Source organism: Camponotus floridanus, unplaced genomic scaffold (assembly GCF_003227725.1).
Source record: "Camponotus floridanus strain SB8 unplaced genomic scaffold, Cflo_v7.5 scaffold59, whole genome shotgun sequence".
In the NCBI taxonomy this organism is placed as follows: Eukaryota; Metazoa; Arthropoda; class Insecta; order Hymenoptera; family Formicidae; genus Camponotus; species Camponotus floridanus.
In genome coordinates this window covers 867,814-892,846 of record NW_020229758.1, presented here as the reverse complement: position 1 = coordinate 892,846, position 25,033 = coordinate 867,814, and the positions used below count along the sequence as shown (strand labels likewise).

The 25,033-nt window shown below is 34.7% G+C and overlaps 5 protein-coding genes across 9 annotated transcripts; 3 read left to right on the top strand and 2 right to left on the bottom strand.

Annotated features, from left to right (window-relative positions):
* Positions 1–1,610: 1,610 nt before the first annotated feature.
* LOC105251950 (peroxisomal membrane protein PEX13) lies at positions 1,611–4,837 on the bottom strand. Its single transcript, XM_011259085.3, has 5 exons — positions 4,597–4,837; positions 3,818–4,069; positions 3,180–3,427; positions 2,882–3,079; positions 1,611–2,544 (listed from the first exon to the last, which is right to left on the bottom strand). The coding sequence occupies exons 1-5, from the start codon at positions 4,662–4,664 to the stop codon at positions 2,129–2,131; spliced, it is 1,182 nt and encodes a 393-aa protein (XP_011257387.1). The 5' UTR covers positions 4,665–4,837; the 3' UTR covers positions 1,611–2,128.
* Positions 4,838–5,361: 524 nt separating this feature from the next.
* LOC105251948 (NADH-cytochrome b5 reductase-like) lies at positions 5,362–6,842 on the top strand. The gene is made up of 4 exons (XM_011259083.2): positions 5,362–5,670; positions 5,897–6,131; positions 6,196–6,407; positions 6,628–6,842. Exons 1-4 carry the CDS (start codon positions 5,406–5,408, stop codon positions 6,816–6,818), a joined length of 903 nt encoding a protein of 300 aa, XP_011257385.1. The 5' UTR covers positions 5,362–5,405; the 3' UTR covers positions 6,819–6,842.
* On the bottom strand, positions 6,692–8,641 carry LOC105251949 (E3 ubiquitin-protein ligase FANCL). The gene is made up of 7 exons (XM_011259084.2): positions 8,257–8,641; positions 8,076–8,177; positions 7,740–7,987; positions 7,403–7,592; positions 7,109–7,312; positions 6,849–6,951; positions 6,692–6,779 (listed from the first exon to the last, which is right to left on the bottom strand). Exons 1-6 carry the CDS (start codon positions 8,584–8,586, stop codon positions 6,853–6,855), a joined length of 1,173 nt encoding a protein of 390 aa, XP_011257386.1. The 5' UTR covers positions 8,587–8,641; the 3' UTR covers positions 6,692–6,779; positions 6,849–6,852.
* A 590-nt stretch (positions 8,642–9,231) lies between these two features.
* On the top strand, positions 9,232–10,235 carry LOC105251946 (transcription elongation factor 1 homolog). The gene is made up of 2 exons (XM_011259082.3): positions 9,232–9,650; positions 9,952–10,235. The coding sequence occupies exons 1-2, from the start codon at positions 9,535–9,537 to the stop codon at positions 10,082–10,084; spliced, it is 249 nt and encodes an 82-aa protein (XP_011257384.1). The 5' UTR covers positions 9,232–9,534; the 3' UTR covers positions 10,085–10,235.
* A 918-nt stretch (positions 10,236–11,153) lies between these two features.
* On the top strand, positions 11,154–24,871 carry LOC105251945. Of its 5 annotated transcripts, none has more exons than XR_002192584.2 (8): positions 11,155–12,442; positions 13,003–13,549; positions 14,124–19,693; positions 19,983–20,844; positions 20,941–21,318; positions 21,421–23,142; positions 23,347–23,706; positions 24,545–24,871. XR_002192584.2 is itself a non-coding variant. In XM_011259080.3 (8 exons), exons 2-7 carry the CDS (start codon positions 13,147–13,149, stop codon positions 23,592–23,594), a joined length of 9,183 nt encoding a protein of 3,060 aa, XP_011257382.1. In that variant the 5' UTR covers positions 11,155–12,442; positions 13,003–13,146; the 3' UTR covers positions 23,595–23,613; positions 24,545–24,871. The 5 variants fall into 5 exon arrangements, 4 of the variants coding, with proteins under 4 accessions (XP_011257383.1, XP_011257382.1, XP_025268678.1 ...); XM_011259080.3 differs by having other exon boundaries at positions 23,347–23,613; XM_011259081.3 differs by lacking the exon at positions 24,545–24,871 and having other exon boundaries at positions 11,154–12,442; positions 21,421–23,139; positions 23,347–24,453.
* The last annotated feature ends 162 nt before the right edge of the window (positions 24,872–25,033 follow it).

Genomic DNA, 25,033 nt, shown 5'->3' with positions numbered 1-25,033 from the left:
ATGTATTTTATGAAGATTTTGGTTAATATCGTAGAATCTTATAAAATATAATTACAGGTGCTGTCTGCATAATATACGGTATCTATATTACATTGTTCATATGCCTTATATATTTCGAGTTTAACTTATAAATAAAATTTTTTGGAATTTGTAGAATAAATATTTAACAAGAAAACTATTCTCTTGATGGATAAGTGTATGTGTATGTGACATGTAATATGTACATACATAATTAACTGCATTTTAGCTTAAACATTTTTCGACAATTGTAATCTTCTAAACGATGAGTATTCTTAGCTTGTATTCATATCCTTCATTTTGTTCTGCATTTTGCATTAAATGTAATTTGAATGTGTCTAAATCTTGATACATACACATATCTGTTTGTGTGATTCTTTTTAATTGAATGAGATTTATTTTATTTCATAGACAATTTCTTTCTCTTTTTCCAAAATACATTAGCAGTATAATTGTAAAATATGTTTTATATTTAACTACATTCCTTTACAGATTAATGCAGTGCTCTCTAAATAAATCATAAATGTAAGTATATAATATCAACTCACATAATAAACTTTTTGAATTTAAAATATCAATTTTGCATAAAATATATTAATTTTTTAACAAATAATATAATTTTTTATCTAAAGCAAAAGAAATATCCTTAATGAAATATTGAAAGATCAAATTAACTATCATATCTCGCGAATTCAATATTTTCCAACATTACATGTTTGTAAGAATGTTTATAAATTGTATATATGTACAATGTTTCTCTTTTATTCTAATTATAAAATATACGTACAACTAAACAAAGCTAGTAGGAAAATTAAAATATTACAAATAATATCAAAATTAAAATATTACAAATAATATCAAATCTTAAATATGTGTTTTTAGGATGTGTTTTGAGCAGTTTTTTTTAAAATTTAATAGCTTAGAAAATGCATTTAAATGTTTTAATTTATTAATTAAAACAATGATTAAACAATGATTAAAACAATAATTTAGTGAACTTTTCTCTTATTACATTGAAATCAATGTTAAATAATAATTACATACACATTTAGATATACAATTTTTAGATATATAAATTTAGATACAATTTTAAATAGATAATTCAAACTAGAATTTTTATGTAAGATTCTATATTAGAGTTTATTATAAATTTACTAAAACCTAATTAATAATGTCTTTTTTTATATCAAATATTTTTATTCTAGAGAGATTCTATATATATTTTATCTTGACTTTGAAACTTTTTTGGTGTAATATTAGAATTAACTTTATACCATTTGGTTGATTTTCATGTATAAAATACGATCTGTGTTTGAATATTTTATGATTGAAGATTTTATTGAATAATATAAAAATGTGATTTTATATTACTATAAATATTCACTTATTTATAAAGAGAATTCAGGATAATTTAACAATTTATTCATTTATTCGTTTTTTACTAATGAAGAGCAATCAAATGCAATTAATAATAATTGATGGAAAAAAAGTACACACTTTATAAAAATATTACAAAAATATAAAAAAAAAATAGTTTTGATAATGTTCACACATTTATCAAATATTATTGTTATCATTAAATATAATTTAGTATTTAAATATGTTGCATTCTCAAAATTGGCTACAAATATTAAGTCGTTTATGTTTATATTTATAATATAAATCCTATTTGTTCCTTGTTTTTTTTTCTTTAATTAAATATTGAACGAATTTTAATGTCTTTAAATAAACCCATACATATTACAAAACTTTTTTCTACTGTAACTTAGTGTTAAATATAATATTATCATAAATTAAAAAATAGTGAAGCCTCTGATATTCTTATTTTACACACAATAAAATCTTCAATAAAAACATTCTTATTACAAGTCTCAATAAATGGACTTCTACAAGATTCTTCTTTCCTTTCATTGAAATACAGCTCACCTTATATACCCAATCAATATATGAGATGTTTGATACACACACATATATATTATATTTTTAAGAATATCAGTCATGTTCTTTTTATGAAGATATAGGCCACATATATATTTAAGATCGTGTAACAAACTCTGACTATGAAAATTGATAGATTTAAATTAAAATAAATCTCCCAAATATGTGCGAACTAAATCAAGTCATTTTTAATATTAGTCTCAGAAAAATCAGTACTTTGTTGACTGGTGTTAGGTTCCAGCATATTTACACGTGTCGTTTCTGCCTGTTCATTAGAAGCTGTTACATTTTGTACGGAAGTTGGAGTTAGCGCAGACGTGGTAGTATTTCCATTACTTTCTAATTCTGACTTTTTCTTCAATTGGCCTACTATAGTTACATAGTTGGCAGGCACTAAACCGACATTTCTATTGTCAGTGGCTATCCACCAACCTGGCATACTTTTTGATTGTAGAGACCGTGGCGCCAACCATATTTTTTGACCGGTTTTGAGACTCAATTCTTCATTAGATATTGCCGTGAAATCGTACATTGCAGTCGCCACGCATACAGAATCCTCGCACTTGACCCATTCCTTTGGATCATTAACTGCAAGTTTACCAATATAATATTTGTATATTTATAGAACATAAATATTTGTACATTTATAGATAAAGAATATTAAAATGTTAAATCATATTTCAAAACTATCAGAAGTTAGAACAAATTTAAAAACTTGAATGTTTTAAAAAATATTTTATCTAAAAAATACAAATATTTTGATAAAAATAGGCTTTTTCTAAATACAAAAGTTAGTGATAAGAGATTAGATACAAATCATTATTTGAATAAATATATATTCTGTTGAGCACATTTAAAATAAATTTATGAGCGTTTATATTATACATTTATTTCATATGGAAATGCAATAAAAAAATATAATTACCTTTTATTTCAGTCTGCTTTATACTATTTGATATTTTGTGAATTAAATATGGAATAGCCACAAATATACCCAGAAACAAAATATTTATCCATGAAGAAATATGTCCATTCGCCGTTACTGTACGTTCTCCGTTTGTTGTTTGTGATATTGATTGTTGCCACAAATCTTCAGTTATAACATTCTGCGTATTTCGAAGACCTAAGAATAAAAAATAATTAAAATATCAATTATGAAAGTTATGTGTGGAAAAATGTAATGATTATAAAAGTGAGAGTGTCAGCTGCAATAATAAGCTTACCAAGCATAAATAAAATTTTTCTATAAACCCATTTCATGACTCGGATTAAAGCAAATGTGCTCAGTAGCTGCCCAAGCGTCGAACGTAGTTTGCCAATATTATCTGCCACGCTTAAAATCGCTCTGAAGGAATTTGTCAAGGCAAAATATGTCGATTCCAATAACATTGTGATAGAGGAAAATGTATGTAATACTGTTTCAACTACGCGGAAAGTCGATCTCGTACTTTCTTCTGCGTACTGTTGAAATCTATAGCAAATGAAATAATTCTCTCTCAGCTAAAAAATGTTGGACAAATTTGGATATTTTTTTCTAAGTAAAAATTTAAAGCTTTGTAATATTCAAGAAGTATATACTGACAATCTAGCTTATATTAGAAATATTTATCTTAGTCATAATCAATCTATACTTTTTTTCTATTTTATTAATATGGATCTGAATAGAATCAATTGATAAATGTTACACCATTATAGGAAAATAATATTATGTATCATAAAATAATTATTATAATTCCTTCATGTCTTTTTAAAAAAATTATTAATGTAATGTTTTGTATTATTATTATGTTTCTGTTTATTAGATACTTAATAGTTAAATCACAAGCTAAATATTATTTATAGTCTTTTTTTTATAATGTACCTGTTTTCCACATCACCACTGGGTCCTCCAAATTGTCCATAACTATTACTAGAATAAGGAATATAACTTCCAAAAGAGCTATATCCATTATAACCTCTATAACCACTACCATATCCATAATTTCCATAATAACTTGAACCATATGGTCTGTAATCACTATATCCTAAGTAGTTTTGAACAGGTTGACGAGGTGGCAATGGAGGTGGAATAGCTGTCCCAATAGTTTGAAAAGGTGAGTGTGGTCCTGGCATACTGAAGATTTTTATTGATATTATTTATTTTGGTATATTCTAATTAATTGATATCATAATTTATATCATTTCAATTTCAATATTATTAAGGTAGAAATTTATCTGATCAATATTTATATTAATCTGGATAGAGAATGTAAAGAAAATTACATATTCCAAACACATGAGTAAAAATAGAAAAAAGAAATTTAAATAGACATTTTAAAATTAATTAGAAATTTTGGGAATGTTTACTAGACTATTTATATTTTAAATCTTCTATTTGTAAAAAAAATTTTTTTTTTAAATGTTATTTTAATATTAAATATAATTAAATACAATCATTGAATATTTAATATTAAATATAATTAAATACAATCATTGAATATATTATTAAAAATACTATTGATATTGAGATCTACACGATACAAAATTTATAAGATAATCGAAAAAATATGCTTTAAAAAGTTAATGTGACCCCATAAATCTATATAAATCCGAGAATTAGTTAAGCATTAATATATAATAAACATCTATATTAGATCTCACTTGGACGAAAAGCTGGAAGAGTTTCTGAGCTGATTGCTATTGATAAAATTAGTTCTTCCTGGTGCCATTGCTCGAATCTTACGTCTGTTTCTTCAAAATTCTTACATTCAAAATATCATGCATCTGTATAAATAATGACGTGGTATATTTTATTGTGTATTGTTCAAAGTTCACAGTTGACAGGTTATCAGCAAAATGTATGCATGCAGATATATCACGTTATCCTGCTTGAAAAATACTTGGAGCAATAGGATGCCTTTTCAAATCGTGTTATGTATGTACAGTACGCGTCAATGATTCGTTCCGCTTCTCTTGTGAGTTCTGATTGGCTTCTGCTTTTCTGCCAAGGGGTGAATGCGCCCTAAGAGTGCGTTCGGAATTTCCAATAACGTACGTAATATTATATACATCATTGAAAATTTCTATTCGTAAAGTAACATTTAATTGACCAATCAAAACATCCAAAAAGGAACAAAGATTCCTTTGTCCCGATTGGTCAATTGGGCTCTATTTCACAGATAGGATTTTCGAACGTGTCCTAACATATATAGATAAGCTACTAATGTATCTGCATGAAAGATAATATACTGTATTTTTTATTTTAGAGATAGATAAAATTAACATATTTTCTGTATAAAGAACTATTTATGAAGATGTCTAAACGAAATTGTATTTGCAATAAATATGTTTTTTTTATTTATTTTTTTTATCATATGATACAATTTGAATAATTTATTTGGGTTTATTTTGTGAAAATTCTTCGGAATCGATGTTATACATTAAATAATTCAATAAAAAATGCACACAAAATGAGTTTGAATAATTATAATGATAATAATGATGATGATAGACCTAAAACTCCATTGGATGAAGATTGTTGCGGCAGTGGATGCATACCATGCATTTTTGATGTTCATAAGACATTATTGAAAGAATGGGAAAGTAGGAAGACACAGAATGTAAAAGTGAAAACAAGTAACAATTTATTATCTCCTCTATCTTATAAAGTATTTATTATCACTGATATATCTGAAACTTCAGAGGATTACTTTTTGGTTTACTTGAAATATTCAGGTATTACTGTTATCAAATCAATAATAAAAATGTAATACATTATAACTTAAAAGAATGAGTAATGAATGAGTAATTACATTATTGAATCTATAGCAAATCTATAATATATATAAAGTCATTAATAATTTTCAATTACATGCAAAAACTATTAAAAATTTAAAAAAATCTGTGTTGTGTGTATAATATATATCTTGTATATTAAAATATTTTTACTTATTATATATAGAGTGCGAAACAAAAAATGATATTAATTTGTACATTGAGCCTGGACAGCATGTTATCTTACATTCCTGGAGTAAATCTCGTCCATATACACCAATTTCTTGGACATGCAATAGTTTAGTTTTTTTGGTGAAATTATACAAGCAGGGTGAATTTAGTTCGCGCCTAAAAAATGCATCAATTGGTAGCGCAATCGATATTAGAGGTCCATACGGAGATTTCAAGTATAAAAGTAACAGGTGAAGATTCATGCAAATAATTCAAAAATTATTTTTCTCACAAGTGAACACATTGTTATGATAGTTTTCGACAGATCGTTATGTTCAGTATCGGGTCGGGAATAGCAGCACTTTATCCCATTACAAGATCTATCGTGGACGATGAAACAGAATTTACGAGGATACATCTTATCGCAGGATTTCAATCGGTGGCACAGGTGCCTTTGAAAAAAGAATTAAGAAGTTTAGCAGATTATTGGAATTTTAAATGTACAATACAGCTGTCTCAATTAAATGGTATATTATTAAATCACATTATAACAAGCAAATTCATAATAAAATTGCATGCATAGAATATTCTATAATTTATACATTTTTGATTATAAATTCTTTCATAATTTAATATCAAGTAGTATAAAAATTGATAATTTGTTTAAGCAAATAAATTGAAATAGAAACATATAGAAACATATATAACATTTATAAGATACAACAATGGGAGGGGAATTTATTTCAGATGAAACAGTCAACCTTCATGGTTTTAATATCAAAGCCGGACGTTTAAGCAAATCACTTGTTGCTGATTATCTCCAATGTAACGATACAGAGACAACATTAATTTTGATATGTGGAACTTTAAAATTTAATCAATCCATGAAAGAATGGCTCCTGGAAATGAATTATTCATATTTATATATATTTGAATAAAATACTGCTCTAAGAAAATACAATATCTACCTTTTCAATGTTCAATGGAACAAGAAATCTTTTCCTTGCAGTATGGACAAGGGCCATAAATATGATTAAACACAACTTGATTTCCAATGTCTGTTTGTAACCACTATTGTAAAAAAAATATATTTTTGTTAGTATTATTAAAGATTATTTAATAAAGATGTATATATATATATATATATATATATATATATATATATATAATATGAATAAAATATTTATGTTATTAATATATATTGTGAATATGTTCCAATCACACATACCTTTGATAAACATACTGAATGAAAGTATCTCATGCATTTTTTATTATTGCATATCTTGTCCGGCAATTCATCTGAGAAACATATACCACACTCGTTATTGATAATGGCTTTTTTTTCTTCCATACTTTCTTGTTGTTCGGGAAATTCATACATATTTAACAGCATTTTTAGATTTTCTAAAATACTGCAATCATAATCCCACTTCTGTAAAATCAACATATCAACATAAATTAAATTGCTAATAAGATTAGTATTAAGATAGTTATACACATCATGCATATATATGAAACATACATGAATGTTATTAGAAACATCGTCCGTTTGCCGTTTCACTTCACTGTCACAACCTGAGAATTTAATTACTGGTAAAGCAATGGGATTCAACGGATCTATTGTAATTGTCACAGATAAAGACTGAGACAGGTGGATACGTCTATACAGGTGGCTCTTATTTGGTTTCAATGGATCAATTACCCAGCAATTCCTTGTAACATTAGTGTAATTAACAATGATTTGATATAATTTTAACAATAGAATAATTAAAAAAACAATATTATTTTCATACAGAAAAATTCTGGAAATTAACAAATATATTCTCTTTTAATGTGTGAATAAAAAATAAATTATTTACTCATCAATTTCTTCTAATTGTTTCCATGCTTTTTCCAATATTTCCATTTGCCATATAAACTTAGTCTTTGCAACACTTAAATTAGTTACATTCTTCTCAAAATCTTTAAATATTGGAATATTGGGCAAGTCAGAAGCAATAACTTTCCAAGGATATTCAGCACTGTTACATCTTTGCAATGTAACAGATACATCTCTGTAGTGTAATTTAATGATATTTAAATTTTGATCAGATGATACTAGCACCTCCTTTAACACAAATATTTCATCTTGAACTTAAAATTAGATGAGAATTTATTACAAAAAAAAAGAATATACTTTACATAAATCTACATACAGGTAAATGTTGAACAGCTTCTTCCAATTCTTGCAGAAAGTATCTTATAGTGTCAAAATTAGGTACAAGAATTTTGGTATCTGTATTGCACATATATTCTCCCTGTTTGCAAATAAAACATAATAATCATAATAGAATTATCAAAGGAAAAGTATATTTTATATTTATATTTTATACTTACAATAAGCAATTGTAATTGTGTTAAAAATGATGATACTGTTTGTTCAGTTTTGCATGCAGCTTTTATTAATCCATTCATCTTTTTGTGGAATTCTTTATTTTGCAGAGAGGCAATTTGTCTACCAAACTTCACATGTACATCGTCAAATAATGGATAAGCAGGCATGATTAATTTTAATCTTATTCTGGAACTTTGGAAATTGTATGTGCATAATGAACGTGAGATAATTAAAAAACCATGCCAAGTAACAGGTGATTCTGATACTAGTATCATTTCAGGGTGCCGTTCCCAGATTGCTTCATAATTATAATAGCTATGTTTTGTCACCATTATAAAAAATTAAAAAAAAAAATTTAAACTGCATGTGTTATAAAAACATATTCTTTTTCTGAAACAAGGAAAATTAATTCATAATCATTTACTATATAGTATTTATAATATTATGTAGTATTTAGATTAAATGATTGGTATTAATTAAATATTTTTTTCATTATGTATTATAAAATTAAATATAAGATATAAAATAAAATTTACTTATGTAATCAAGGACATAAATTATAGAAAAAATCTTACTATTCTTTGTATTTTGATTTCAAAATATTAAATATTGCTTAACAATTAAAAATTCCCCCAAAATATACGAATTAATGGAAAACTGGAGATCGAACAGAAACGTGTTTGAGGACGACATTCATATGTCAAAATGTAACTTGACTCGAGAGAAGAATATTTCTAAAGTTTCTAGGAATTCCTTATATGATAACCAATCAAAAAAAAAAAATTCGTCGCACGATGTAAAAGTACCTTTAAGATTATGATCGGAAATACGCTCTGGATGCTTTGAAACGTTTGATTGACCAATCAGGTTACAGAAATCTTTACTCCTTTTCTCCTGATTGGTCAATCAAACGCTTCAGAGTGTCTTCCCGACCGCAGCGAAATTGATTTTGCGCATGCGCGTTGCAGTGATGGTAAATCACTGACGCGTATATATACGAAAATGTAGGCGCTAAAATCTTGAAGAGAAAAACAAAATGGATTAAAACAGTGGTTGCAAAAATTAAATAGTTTTACGTTAAGGAAGACATATAGGATTCTATAATCCAATAATAAGCTTTGCGCTTGATTAATGATATCGCCGATACGCGAAAAAGATCGACCTAACCTAACAACGCGGCTCGCTTCCTAAACATAACCTAGTGAGACACGACGGAGAGATTATCGGATTATCGGTTTCGTCCGATCGAAATACGTATAGTTTCGAGCGATTGGGACGAGATGGGTCGACGCAAGAGTAAACGAAAACCACCTAGCAAAAAGAAGGCTATTCAACCGTTGGACACACAATTCAATTGCCCGTTTTGCAATCACGAGAAATCGTGCGACGTTAAGATGTATGTGGATAACTCGCGTATATGTGTCGAATTTACAGCACAAATGTTGCATTTTAATAACACTCGATTAAGTTTATAGTTGATTTTAATAACATTCGATTAAGTTTTCTTGATATTTCCTTGATAATTATAACGTATAAAATAATTAAAGTCAATTTAGCTCCTAGAGAGAATCAGGTTTACTTTGTCACTTTAATTATATGAATCTTTGATTCATTAATTTGATAAAATAATATAATAAATTTACTGATAAACTTAAATTAATATTTTTTTATTAACAAAATATTCTTTGTGATTTCAGGGATAAGTCGAAGAGTACTGCCAGGATAACTTGCAGAGTATGCTTGGAGGATTTTCAAACGACAATAAATTTATTATCGGAACCTTTAGATGTATATAACGATTGGATTGATGCCTGTGAAAATGCAAATTAAAGAATTGTCAGACATATATTTATGTAAGATTTCCATATATATAAGTGATAAAATTTTTGTCGCATTTTTAAGATTGTTACACAAGTATTATTTTTCAAATATAAGCTATGTGTTTTATAAACAAAATGTTCTTTAATGTACTAAATGTGGCATTGATTGTAAAACAATATTTATTATCATTTATTAATATCTTAAATGTATACACATACATACAATATAGTTCTATTAAAAAATAATCTTGAACTTGTGTGGAAATAAGTCTGTTATAATTATACAGTCACATTTAGTACTTAGTAGTAATGTTAGGTATGTAATCTTTGAGACAAAAAGAAATTCAAATTTTTTAAGAAGTTTAGATAAGATATTTAAGTGAAACCTTATAGAACAATTTTTAATATACTTACATACACACATGTACCTGCGAGCATATGTGTGTATGTATGTAATATGCGTCAATTTTTTAAATACGCAATTACTTTACTATAAGTCATTTGTAATATAATGTATATATGCATTTTATTTTATTTAAGAAAATTAAGAGATATATATTGATATAAATTATCTTTCTTTTTCCAATTGTCAATAGCAGCTTTAGGAAGAGAATTGAGATGCTTTTTTGTCATTTTAATATAACTTAAATCATAAATAAGAGTGATTCAAGTTATATAAAATAATAAGTTTATTTAATTTAATTTTGAACAAGAAAGGAAGATCTTTCCTATCAATAAGAATTTTTAACATATTGATCATATGACCTTCCTCAATATAATATTTTAATACTGATAAAAAAATACATAACGCGCTAAAAATAGCATGCGCAAATGAATAATTGCTTTAATCGAATATTTAAACATGCGCGGTTTTCAGTGATGGAAGACCATCGATAATGTAACAAACGGAAAGATTAGAAAGTCCCATGCTCTTAGCGACCTTGTCGCTTCACGGTAAATGATAAATCACGATCCGAGTGTAACTCGAGAGGCTGCATTTAAAAATGTCTAGCAATATTGAAGCAATAATAAATCTCACTCGTACTTAGAAAAGAAACATATTTCCAGGGGTAACAAAAAATATAGAATTTTTCCACCCGACAACCTGCTGTACGATACGGTCCTTCGACGGAGCCGCATCTACACCGCCCGCCTAGTTCCTGGATCAGCCAGCATCCCGCGGGCCATCATTCGCGCGCTTATTCGTGGCGGATGTGCAACGACGGTGGTGCAGTCAAGATGGCGTTCGCCGAGCGGAGTACGCTGTCGGGCAGGAACGCGTGAGGGTAAGAGAGAAAAAAAAATGCCACGGGGCGCCGTCGACGCTTCGCGCGGGGTGCTCGCGTGAGGATCGGGCCCCTCGGGAGTTCGGGAGCAGCGCGCGGTAATCGCAGTGGTACTCGGCATTAACCTAAGCGTGGTTGTGCGCGGGGAACGACGGCGAACACGGCGTGGTGAGGTGAGGTGCGAGACGGCGCGACGCGGACGGGCTCCTCGCCTCCTCCTCCCTCTCCTGCCTGGGGAACTGGCATGGAAGCGCGACCCGGTGCTGCGACCGAGCTCGTTGCACGCGGGGGAACGACGGCGCCGTGACGTCGCTCTACGTCGGCTACGAGAGCGCTCGACGAGCGAGGATCGGACGCGCGAGCCAGAGCCGGCCATGGCGTCTGTCGCGCGCGCGTGATCGCCGATCAAGCGGTGGATCGACAAGGAAGGTGAAGCAAGAGAGAGAGTGAGCGGAAACGCCGGGACGCGTCTACGACGAGGCGGTGATAGACGGAAGGACGGTCGAGTGGGGACTCATCGTGTAAACACGTAAACAAACATTCTGGCCTATTCCCTTATCTTCTGTTTTTCCCCTCGCGATTACATTTGACAGCTACTCACCGTCATCGTCACCGTGGCCGTTATCCTGGACCTGTGGATTATGCGTGCCCTATACGCGAACGGGATGTTTAGATTATATGATTCACGTGTGCGATATCGTTCCTAGACTGAGTCTTTTGTTTGAGGAACAGTGCGGTCAGTCAGTTTCTAAGGAAGCTGTGAGAGGATACTCTGTCGAGTAAAAAATTGTGTGTATGTCTTTGCATACTATGTGATTCTTGAAACATTGATTCTGAAACAAAGATTCTGTGAGATTTACGCTTGGCAAATCTCTCAATGTTCTCTCTTGGTGTTCCATAGATTTATCGGATGCTATTGGCATGTAGAATTTTTTCTCATATGTGAGTGAATGTTACGAGTTAGCTAAATACTTTGAGAGATTGAAATATTCTGAGAGATTACAAAGTTTTTTTCTGTGAGATAAATTTAATATCTAATGCTGACCAGCATTTTCCAAAAGATCCTAAAAAGTCACATTTATGTGAGTACTGTTGCATACTTTTACATGTATATCTTAATATATAAATATATCATTTTACATTGCGAATTGAAATAGAATATTCTAGGATATTTTTTAAATTTTACATATGTCTTGTTTTGTTTACAAATATAAGTTAATTTTTACTGAGGAAAATATATTTTTACTGCTATCAAATATATTCAGTTAAAACATTTAATTTAATAGAATCGTTTATTTTATTAGACAAAATAAAGTTTATTGTATATTTTTATATAAACTTGTATTTTTCAATGGTATTATTGAATTATTTACATACGTTCCAATATTGTGTAAAGCTTAAGTTACTGATAGAATTAAACAAAAAACATTTTATTATTTTAAAAATTTTGATCTTTTTTTCTGAGAAATATTTTCTCATAGGATTATTTCATTTTATATCATGCTTCTACAATATTAAATAGTAAGAATTTTGTGATTAAGAGATTTTATTATTTGATATCTTGTCTCTTTGTCAACAAGTGGCAGTTTCTTACTAATGTATCTGATAAAATAATAGATATTAAGATTATATATTATTACAGGAAAGAAGAAATGTGTTAAATGACATGTAAAGAGAGTGTTAAACTCAATAGATATTAGTATCATGTTTAAATGTGTGTGAGATATTCCATGATATGATATGTATCAATAAGATATACATTGTGACTTAATGGACAGTGCACACCATGTCTAATAGTCTGGACAGTTTTTTGACACGCATCGGGGACGTCACAATCGAACGTGTGACTCCTCGCGGAGGCTCTAAGCCCATTGAAACGAATATGATGACGAATGAGACTACAACTGGTGCAAACATGAATGCGGAACCGCAGACGGCGAATGATGAAAGTTCGGATGAGTCGAGTGGTGAAACAACAGACGGAGAGCAGGAAAAGAAACTCGACGCTTTACAATCCGAGGAAATAGAAGAGATACGCTCCGAAGGTTCGGGGGATGATATGGATCTGGACGAAACGATTGACTCGCAGATCGGTGTTAGAATAGATTCAGACAGGCAGCAACATCATCCATCTCAAGAAGAGGATGATGAAGAACAAGTTAATATCTTGGATACTTTGCCATTGGAAGGTTGGTCTCATAAAAATGTAGATCAGTATACACTTGCAATTTGAACATATTTAATTTAAAATATTATATTATGATAAGATTTGTTATTATTATTATTTATTAAATTATTGTAAGTATTTTACGATTTTGTATTTAATGACTCTAATTAAAGTTTATTACTTAAATAATTAGCATTAAACTTAATCAATAGAATAAAATATAGAAAAAATTTATTTTAACTTAATCTAATTTTATATTATAATTAAATCGATTTAGTTAATTATTAATAGTTTAAATTATAAGTCTAGATTCAAACTTTCAAAGAGTTCCAAAAATATGTGCTCAGTATTACTTTTTATAAATTATAAAATAGAAATAATTATGTTTCTCTTTCAAATCTTTTTAATATTATAGTTTTTTAAATTTTTTATAATAGTTTTTGGTGGGTGTATGTATGCATGCATTATAATAGTGTGATATAATATGACACAGCATGATATAATAAATAAATATTTAATGAGATAAATTGTGAAATTATATCTTTATCGCATTACATTATTAAATTTTAATTATTTTATCTTTGTATTATCAAAAGGAGCGCCCATAGAAGGCCAGGAAGTATCCGAGGCTGATTTACTAGGAAAACCGATATCGAAAGATTCGGAGGATGAGGAGAGCATGGATAATGAAAAAGCGGATGGACAGTCCGCGGGGGAGGAAGGCGCTGATAGTAACAAGAGACATGCCGATTCCGATCATTCCGACAGCGCGAAGAAAAAAGCGAAAAAGGAGGATAGTACAGAGGGCAACTCATCAGAATGCGAGTTAAAGTCGGAAAAGAAATTAGCCAACATGCGAAGAAACATCCGGGAAGTGATGGACGAGGCGCAACTTGACGAGGCTACGCTTTCCGCTCAAAGACAGGAAATGGAACGTCTCAGGCGAGTGCAGGAACAACAGAGAATCATCCGCGAGGTGCAGCGTCAAATAGCGATCAACCGGGCGCAAAGCAATAAAACGCAGACACGCGTTATCAGCCTTTTACAAGCAAAGCAAAATCAGGCTGGCACCACTATGATCTCGCAATCGTCTTCTCCGTCGTCGTCATCGTCAACTACGTCGTCCACCCAGGTTCGTTTGCCGAACACCGTGCTTTTGAAAGTGAATTCTGGCTCTGGTACCGGTGTTCAAACCACTCAGGCAGCCGGGATGCAAGCGGGACAGATTCAAAGGAGATCGGTGGACAGTGGGATGCGTTGGCAGAAAGGCAGAGGCGGCTACCAAGGAGCACAAACATCCATCTCGCGGGTTCCAAATCGCTCAGGTGCGCCCAATATGCTGCATCAAAGAATTCGTATGATGACACCATCTGTGAGTATATCGCCAGTGGTGCCTAAGAAAGAACCGATGGACCGTGTGGAGTATTATTCCGACTCCGAGATGTCTGATGTAGAAGCTGAGGAGATGATACGCGAAAAGCAAATACATGCGATGCGAAAAACGCCTGGCGTACCCAAGTATCAAAGGCCGCCCAAAGGTAAAGATGTAGTAACGATATCCAGTTCGAGTGAGAGTTCGGACGATGATTGTATAGTCCTGAGTGATCCCAGCGGTGAAGAGGAAACTGACAACGAGGACGATCCATCTAATTCCGGCATGCACACCAATGATCGGTACAATGTTCCGGATGAGCATGGACGGGTATTAATAAATGTTGGCCATCCTGAGACCGAACCGGACGTATTCTTGGCACCACAAGTGGCCCGCATCATCAAGCCGCATCAGATCGGCGGTATACGCTTTCTTTTTGACAACATTATCGAGACTATTGAGAGGTACAAAACTAGTAGCGGTTTTGGCTGTATCCTCGCCCATAGTATGGGTTTGGGCAAAACCCTCCAGATCGCTAGTTTTTGTGACATTTTTTTTCGATGCACCACTGCCAAGACTGTTCTCTGCATCATGCCTATAAATACGCTCCAGAATTGGCTGGCGGAATTTAACATGTGGTTGCCGTATGAAGATCCTGCCATTACTGCCGAGAAAGAATCTAAGGCTACAAATGTCAAGATGGAACCCGGAATGGATATGAAGCACGAGATGAAAGAAGAAAGTTGCGGTAATCAAAGCGATATGTCGAATATGTCTCGGCCTATCAGCACAGAATCTGCGCATCGTTTCGGTCAAGACACCGTTGCTGCATCACAACAACCGATGAATATTATGCCGGAGAATCCTTATGTGAATCCTCATCATGGTTATGAACCGCGTAACATAATGTCAGGAGGTTATATGCAGGATCCTATGATGAATAAGAATATGAGTGAGCCGCGTGCGCCGCATATGCCACCGAATTATCATCAGGGCGAGGTACCGCAGAATCCGTTGTACAACGCGAATCCGAATCCGCTTCCTAATTTCTCTGATCCAATGAAGTCTGATCCAGGAATGAATTGCCATAGCATGCCGCCCGGACAGAATATAACGGGACCAAAATTCGGCATGGAGCATCAAGCTATTGGTGTTATGTATCCTGGTATGGAGAATCGATCGCAGGGTAATTCTATGTATCCTGATATGGAGAATCGAAATGTGGCGGCGATGTATCCGGGCATGGGTGATCATCATTCTACCTCGATGTATCCAAACTACAACGCTTCTAGCACTTTTGCGAGTTACGGCAGTCAGACTAATCAACATGAATTGGAACAAGAATCGAAGAGAGAAAACATGCTGTCAGGAGGAATGCAGCCGTCTCAGAATGCGGAGGTGAATGTGAAGAAGGAACCAGAAGAAACGATTAAGAAAGAAGAGAGTACATCGACAACGAAGGAAGAGTTGACGGAGGAAAAGAAGGAAACAATTGAGAAAGTAAAGACGCCATACAGTGTAAACACGCCCATTGGCATGGAAGTACGTCCTAGACACTTTGGCTTGCATATTCTAAATGATTCGCATAAAACCATGACAGCGAGAGCGAAGGTGATCCAAGAATGGCAGTCGACTGGTGGCGTTCTGCTGATAGGCTACGAATTGTACAGACAATTATCTTTGAAGAAGCCCAATAAGGCGAAACGAAAACGCGGTCAACCTTTCAAGGATACCGTAGACGTAGAAGAAGAAGATAAGAACAAAGGCCTGTTGGACGAAATGCACACAGCTCTTGTGAATCCTGGACCGGATTTAGTAATCTGCGATGAAGGTCATCGCATTAAGAACTCACACGCTAGCATCAGTATGGCATTGAAGCAGATGCGCACGAAACGTAGGATTGTCCTGACCGGTTATCCGTTGCAGAATAATCTTTTAGAATATTGGTGTATGGTAGATTTTGTAAGACCAAATTATCTGGGCACTAAGAGCGAATTTTGTAATATGTTTGAGAGACCGATACAGAATGGCCAATGTATCGATTCCACACCGCAGGATATACGCTTGATGCGATATCGCGCGCATGTTTTGCATGCTTTATTGGAAGGTTTTGTACAGAGAAGATCTCACTCCGTATTGCAGATGTCATTACCGCGCAAGGAAGAATATATCCTGCTTATTAGAATGACGCCTCATCAGCGTAAATTATATGATACATTCATGAATCAAGTAGTGAAAACGCGCGCGGTGCCGAATCCATTAAAAGCTTTTGCCGTGTGTTGCAAGATCTGGAATCATCCAGATATTCTATATCATTTTCTTCGCAAACGTCAGGCGAACGAGGAGGATGATTTGGATTTGGAAGAGACGATTGGAGAGAAAGCTACGGCAGGTGGCAAGAAATCTAAAGCGCGTCAGTCAAAAGGCGAATCGAAGAAATCCAAGAAAGGTACGACGATAAAGAACAAACCCGCGGCTAGCGTACAACCGAACGCTTCTTCATCATCCAGCAATGATAATGCAGAAACTGAAGCTGCACATAGTACACCGAAGCAAAATAATTATACTAATTATCCCATGCCGGTTTCCAATTCGGGATACTCCAACTCTATGCAGCAGGGATCTTATCCTCCTCATAATTATCAGAACTACCGTCCGAACGATCAAAGCACATACTATAGGAATGATAATAACAATCACGGAGAATATAATCATGGAGAGTTTTATAATAATCAAGGACAACAGAGATATGGTAATCAACCTTTTCAATCATATACTCAAACATCGGGCTACAATACATCACAGGGATACGCCAATCAATCACAAAATTACATGCAATCGAATGAGCAACCGACGAATCAGAGGTACGGTGGTACAGCGGCTGGATCTGACTTCAGATCGGATCAAAATCAAGGAAACAATTACGAGGCACCGGGAATGTTTTCACGACAAAGTTATCCTTATCAGGATCAGCAACGTAATTATACACCGAATTTGAATCAAGGGCCTAACAATTATTCCCAAGTCCCCAATCAGCCATCTTTTCAGACTCAAATGCCGAATCAATCTACGAATATGCCGATAACAGATTACTCATCATACACCACGAATCAAAATCAAAATTACACGCCGACACCGGCTCAGACGAATCCGATATATCCACGAAATGATGCGCAACCACTACAGAACACAACAATGGGTTATTCTGTACCACAAGGTCAACCTCCAACTCAAAATCAAACTCAGACTGGCTATCTGCTGCCGTCGCAGCAAGGTCAAAATACTCCACCCGGTCAAAATCGAGGCTTCTCGCCGAACCAACAGAATCAACAGAATCTAAGCTTGCAGACTCAATCTCATTCATACACCGGCCAGCAGCCTCAAGGTATGCCCCTTCAAGGTCAATCACATGCCTATCCTACGCAGGTAAATCCAACTCCGCCACAAACTCCGCAGCATGCGTTCAATCAGGCAACAACAACTCCGATGCCACAGGCTTCATCTCACGGTTATATACAGCCGAATCAACCGAATCAAGGACCTGTAACGCAGAGTTCAATGCGTGGCTATACCCCAGCACCACAGGGTCAAATAAACGTGCCGCAAAATCAGTCCAATTATCCGGCTAATCAACCCGCGTCAAATGTCAACACTCAGAATCAGACGCATAGATATCCTCCGGATCAGCAAGGTTCAGCATCGAATCCACAGAACGCAGTCCACGCAGGGTACGGACATCATATGGTGTCTCAAGCAGCAGCTTCTAATCAGACGACGTCATATCCTCAGCAGAATCAGCAGAGTCAGCAGAGTCCAGTGCCACCTAATCAGACTCACTCTGGGTATTCGTCAAATCATCCTGGTCCGATATCGCAGATTCCTGCTGCTCATCGATACGGCACTGCACAGCAGACGCAAATGGCTCAGAATCAGACTATGACCCAATATCCACCGAATCAACAACAACAATCCAATCCCTCAATAGGTCCGAATGATCAACTTTACTCCAGATCGGACGTGACAGCGGTGTCGCAGCAAACGCAAGGTTACGCTCCAACTGCGAATGAGTTTTCAAATGATCGCTCGAGTGCAAGTACTGCTAGCAATTCCGGCAATAACTATACTGCCAATCAACCGCAGACACAGAACTCCGTTATGTCAAGTTATTCATCGGATGGCTCAAACTCGGCGACGTCGCTCGGACAGATAAAGAATGCGGATGATCCCTATTGGCAACGTAATTATCCGCAAACGTTCCGATCGGATCAGCAGTGCAACGATTCGTATTATAGAGATCAGATGAACCCGGGTGTGAATCGTTATCAGAACAATTACTTTCCACCGCAAAATTATCCGAATCAATCGTACGATTACACTAATCACAATTCGGACATGAACTCACGGTCTGATGAATCCGCGAAAACTTCTCAGCAGTCCAGTACTCATCCTCCACCATGCGATAAAAACAATAAAGATATGACATCTAGTATTGGCGTACAAAGTCAACCGATGCATCCGAGTAATTTTACTGGTACGTTGAATTATACCGCAGAATCGAATCGTCAGAGTTCGGCAACTCCTGCACCCAGACAATCAGGACAGGGAATTAATTCAACGAACAGTCCTCGATTGAATCAAAGCGAATTATTAAAGGAGGAAGAGAGAGAAAAAGAAGATCAATTGGAAAAGGATAAAGAAGATAAATCTGATGATGAGATTCTCACGAAAGACGAGGAAAAAGATTGCAAGAGTTCTCCTATTGGGAAAGAAGATCCCGGAATTCCATATGACTGGGTATATTAATATTACTAGAATATATTTCGCTTATTTTATATAATACATTATGAATTAAAAAATTGTTTAAAAATTAAATAATTGTTTTATAGTATATATATATATATATATATATATATATATATATAAATTATTTAATTTTTAAACAATTATATATGTATATATTTATGTATATTATTTATTTTATATTTTTATTAATATAAATTTTTGTTTGATTTTGGATAAGCATGAATTATTATTTTATATCTTTCAATATGTGTGTGTGATACTATAACTAATTTTGTTGCAGGCGACAGAATTAATGAAGAACTATATACCCGGGTTGATAGACGCGTCCGGGAAAATGGTGATCTTCCTTTGCATCCTTGAGGAAGCTATCAAACTGGGAGATCGTGTGCTTGCATTCTCGCAGTCATTGTTTACGTTGAATCTCATAGAAGACTTTTTAGCACGAAATAGCGTAAAACATCCAGACGGCCAGACTGACGCTTGGATTAAGAACGTGAATTATTATAGATTAGATGGAAGCACCAGTGCTTTAGAGCGTGAAAAACTCATCAACGAATTTAACAATAATCCAAAGATTCATCTATTTCTAGTTTCGACACGGGCTGGTTCATTAGGTATTAATCTCGTCGGTGCGAATCGCGCGATCGTATTCGATGCTTCTTGGAACCCGTGCCACGATACGCAAGCAGTGTGTAGAGTTTACAGATACGGTCAGCAAAAGCCGTGTTTCGTTTATCGATTAGTTACTGATAATTGTTTGGAAAGGAAGATCTACGATCGACAGATTAGCAAGCAAGGAATGGCGGATCGGGTAGTCGATCAGTGCAATCCTGATGCGCATCTCTCGCTAAAAGAGGCGACGACATTGTCATGGGATTGGGAAGAGGATAGCCAAGTACAAGATTTCTCGCAAACTAAGGATAGTTACACGGACGAAGTTATGCATTGCGTTCTAGAACGCCATTCCTCATTATTAACCAAGCAACCATTTCATCACGAGAGTTTGCTCGTTGATCGAAAAGATAAAAAACTTAGCCAGGCTGAGAAGCGATTGGCTCGTCGCGGCTATGAGCTTGAGAAGATGGCAGCTAATTGTTCGAGACCGAGTTATAACTATGTTCCAGGAAATACAGCCACACGAGGTATAATTTATATATGCAAAAAATTATAAATTATAAATTAATTTATAAAATTATAAATTAAAAGCTAACTATATATATTGCGATTATTTATTTCAGCAGGTGGATTACAAATCAGAGCGATTCGCGGCGGTGATGGAGGAGGCACTACACCGAAACCCGTTGCTTCTGTGAGACCGATGCAACAGCGAGGCGCTGAAGGATTAGGTCCACGGAATGTAACTGGTAGCAGATGGATTCCAGCAGAGGTGTGGCAAAGACAAGGAATGAGCGCGCAAGAGATGACACTACCTTTGGATGTAGTTATTCCGACTAATTCTCCAGACAAAGGAAGTATTGTTTTAAAAGCGGGGCAACGAGTAATGGTGTTGAAGAGTCCGAAAGGCATTTACATGCAGCTTGAATCTGGCAAAATTATAGCAATTCGCACTGCGCTTAAATTGAATCAGCAAAAGCGAGAGGAGGAGCCAAAGAAAGGTGAATTAATATATTATTGATGACTAATTTATTATATATTGTATTATATTTGTATATATAAGCATTGTATCATTTGAAAATTTGACATTTTATGTTTGGCAGGTGTTTCCTCGATGATACAGAGAAATTCTAAACCTGAAGTTGGCTTCCCTTTACGAAATAACTCTGCCATTTCTATAATACCCAAATCATCTTCGAGTAACCAGACTGGTAATCGACTGCCCAATAAGCCATCACCGGCTTCGGGTTATAAGCCATTCGGCGATAAAGAAATTTCTAAGAGACCGAAACCAGTCGCTACAGCGGCTGCCAAACCTTATCTGAGTCAAGTAAACTTGACTAACCAGGTTTCTCTGTCGAGGTTACCGAAAGTAAAACAAGAACCGGTGGATCATTCTACGCTCGGAGACAATTCTAATTCATCCGATGGTCAACTAAGAACTGAGCAACGAGTTGAGGAAGTTAGATTGGAAGATGTAGTGGCTGAAGTGAGCTCGAACACCGAATACAGTCCATCTAATCATACTCGTACCACCAATTCGGATACAGACACGTCTTTGCCAAAATCTTCCGAAGAAGGCACTCAAGTTTATACACCCGATACTGTTTCCTTAGTGCAAAGCGTGCAAACACAACACGACCAACCTGAATCGGAACTGCCGTCGACTGTCGACAAGCAATGTTCACCACCAGAGAAGGAGCCTCCCAAGCCAGACACATTAACGAATTATGGTCGGTCTTTTCACAGCCAGACAGAAAAGCGAGACACTTCCAATGACGATATTATCATCGAGGAATCGCCGCAGGTGACGCCACAGGTCGCGACACAAACGCACGTGGGCACTCCTGGATCGATTCCATCATCTCTGTTAATACCGTCACCAGTGCCGTCAGCCGGGCCGGTACCATCAACTATGTCGGTGTTGCCGAATATTCCAGTAACATCAAGCATGTCAATACCGTCAAGTATGCCTTCAAGTGTACCGTCAAGTATGTCATCGAACGTGCCATCGAGCATATCATCGAGCATGTCGTCAACTATGCCATCAAGCATGTCAATAGCATCGAGCATGTCGATGTCGTCGGTACCATCGATGCCGCCGGTGCCGGCGATACCGTCGGTGCCATCGATGCCGTCAGTGTCATCAATGCCATCGATGTCGTCGATGCCGCCTGTACTATCTGTACCTGTAAGAGCTCCGGAAACACATAAAAACAATGTTGAATCACCCGTCGTCGCATCATCGACTGTCTCAGTATGCACCAACACTAATATTACTTCTCCGAAGAGCGCCGAGACGATTCCGAATATGCGAGATAATATGATTCAGGGAGACCCAACAACGCCGATACCCCAAGGATATCCTTACGCCCAATATCCGAGATACTACGATTACAGTGATCCACGATCTCGGTCGCTATCTAATCCTTACGGGACTTACTTTCCCAGCGTTCCACCACATACGGCGAATCCCAGCAGCAGACTGCCAATAGACACGACGAAGCCTCAGCCGGATCTAGGAAAGCCTACGGACGAGAGGAACGTAATGAACGTGCCTACCGCTTATTCTTCGCAAGTATCAAGCATTACTGCCAAACCGCTAACGAGTAACTCCGCAACGGAGTCTAAGGGTACGGATACCGCAATAGCCGTGACCACCACGGTGGCCTCCTTGAGTAGAGATGAGACTGCGCATATACCTACCGCGTTTAGTCATCCAACTAGCACGCGATATCCGGGTCCGTATCCACCGGGTCCGTACGATCCATACTCGCAGCATTATCCACCGGCGCCTGGTTCATCCGCAGCGTATCCTCCAGGTGGTGAGAATCTTACATTTTTAAGTAAAATAAGACAAAAAGTAAGGTTTATCATCTGTTTATATATCTCATATTAGATTTGTATATTTTTTACAATATCTTTCTATTTTAAAGAAATTTTTATATTTTAAAGAAATGCATTGTTGCTCTCTTTTGTTTATATTTATTAAGAAAAATAAAAATACTAAAGGCGAAATTAATTTGCAGGTGCACCCGGTTATCCAGCATACGGTGGACCGAGCTACAACACGGATTACGCTCGCATGTATTCAGCGTTTCATGGTCCGCCACCTTCGACGGATCCTTACATGCACAGAGGATACGCTCCTCCTTCCTCACATCCTCCTAATTATTATTCGCCGTTCCCGCATCCTCCGCCGCCCTATCCTAACTATTCTTTTCTGCCGTATCCGAATCCGAATATGTCGAGTGAGCCTCAGCCACCCGCTCAATAAAGAAGCAACATGTCTAAGGGTAATCCTAGGTTAAGGATAATGAAGAGCGAGGAAATTATCGCAAAGCCGCGGCTCTGAAGCTTAATAGACTGAAGCTGTAAAACGCATCGATGTAAATATTTAGTCACAAATATTGAGATATATTAAGAAGATATGTTTTTGAATTGTGAGGATTACTGGAGTAGTTTGCGTTATTGATATACAAGATAATCAAGAAGGATAAGTGTAATCACCCTAATTAACATTGAACCGTGCAATTTGTTAAGCTGTTCAGAATATTTTAACTTGGCTGTCAATAGCCGTTTTTTGCGATGCGTTCTTTGTTCACTAGTTAACTTTACTGAAAAAAATGTATCTGTCGAGCGAGCAAAACAAATCACTTCTTTGTTTGATCCTTCAGTCTCATAAGGATGATGTCAAGTAAGATTTTTTACGAATGCTTAGACTATGCAACTTGGATCGCGATATGTTTCACGCTGTAACCGCGATTAATTGCGTTTTTTGCGATTTTTTCTACTTTTTGTACTTGCATGATGTCATTTGCCGAGTCTTTTGTCAATAGTCTCTTAATGTTGGAATTGATAAGTTACTGATACTGGTATAACTTTGATTAAAGATTGAAGTGATTACAGGTGAAAAACGCTATACACATCATTTAGCTTCATAGTTACATTCAGCCGTTTATCTCATTTTTATATAACTCATAAAGAGGGGGAAAGAGTCATTCGAACAGAACAAAATTCTCATGACTGACGACACTGGACACTGGCATTCAATTGTATAAAACTTTTACAAACTAGTAATGATAACATGATCAAGCAAAGTTATGAGATTTTTTTGAACTTATATTTTTTTTAATGACTCGATTATGATATTAAGATAATGTTTTAGAATAAAAGTAATATATTAAGTTTAAAAATTAAATTTAGTTATTGTAATTTATTTTCCAGGTGACTTTTAACTTGTTACTACCTGAGATTCTTAATTTTTAAGAGTGAGATATATGAGAAATATACTTCCATGACAAATCTTTGACGAAAATTAATCGATTGATCCCCCTCGAATGGTACGCAAGAATAATGGATTTGCAAGTAAGGATGAATTACTTGAAATTATACTATAAAATGCAGGTGTTCGTTAAAATATTCACGTGCATGAAATATATTAGAATGTACTTGTCCATCGAAACATTTTTTTCTATTCTATCACATTATATATTTTATATATTAGCGATACATTTGACTATTATGTAATTCTTGGCGATTCATTGATTCTATTCTGAAGTTATTTTTCTAAAGATTTAATTTGTATATAATATACGTTTAGTTTCATTCGAAAAATATAATTTCTGTTCGAATCATAATTGTGATTTTAATATAAAATGTATTTTTCTTCCAATAATAATTCTTTCATTATAAAAAAGTTTATTTTTTTGCACT

Bases quoted from the DNA above. Each gene is read 5' to 3' on its own strand.
- LOC105251945 (XM_011259080.3), top strand. From the start codon at position 13,147: ATGTCTAATAGTCTGGACAGTTTTTTGACACGCATCGGGGACGTCACA. The intron at 19,694-19,982 runs GTATATTAATAT...ATTTTGTTGCAG, and splicing joins CCGGAATTCCATATGACTGG to GCGACAGAATTAATGAAGAA. The intron at 21,319-21,420 runs GTGAATTAATAT...TATGTTTGGCAG, and splicing joins AGAGGAGGAGCCAAAGAAAG to GTGTTTCCTCGATGATACAG.
- LOC105251948 (XM_011259083.2), top strand. From the start codon at position 5,406: ATGAGTTTGAATAATTATAATGATAATAATGATGATGATAGACCTAAA. The intron at 5,671-5,896 runs GTATTACTGTTA...TATTATATATAG, and splicing joins GGTTTACTTGAAATATTCAG to AGTGCGAAACAAAAAATGAT. The intron at 6,408-6,627 runs GTATATTATTAA...AATTTATTTCAG, and splicing joins ACAGCTGTCTCAATTAAATG to ATGAAACAGTCAACCTTCAT.
- LOC105251946 (XM_011259082.3), top strand. From the start codon at position 9,535: ATGGGTCGACGCAAGAGTAAACGAAAACCACCTAGCAAAAAGAAGGCT. The intron at 9,651-9,951 runs GTATGTGGATAA...TTGTGATTTCAG, and splicing joins AAATCGTGCGACGTTAAGAT to GGATAAGTCGAAGAGTACTG.
- LOC105251949 (XM_011259084.2), bottom strand. From the start codon at position 8,586: ATGGTGACAAAACATAGCTATTATAATTATGAAGCAATCTGGGAACGG. The intron at 7,593-7,739 runs GTAAATAATTTA...TAATGTTACAAG, and splicing joins CAATTAGAAGAAATTGATGA to GAATTGCTGGGTAATTGATC. The intron at 7,313-7,402 runs GTATGTTTCATA...TTGATTTTACAG, and splicing joins ATGTTTCTAATAACATTCAT to AAGTGGGATTATGATTGCAG.
- LOC105251950 (XM_011259085.3), bottom strand. From the start codon at position 4,664: ATGGCACCAGGAAGAACTAATTTTATCAATAGCAATCAGCTCAGAAAC. The intron at 3,428-3,817 runs GTACATTATAAA...CATTTGCTATAG, and splicing joins AGTGGTGATGTGGAAAACAG to ATTTCAACAGTACGCAGAAG. The intron at 3,080-3,179 runs GTAAGCTTATTA...TTTTATTCTTAG, and splicing joins AAAAATTTTATTTATGCTTG to GTCTTCGAAATACGCAGAAT.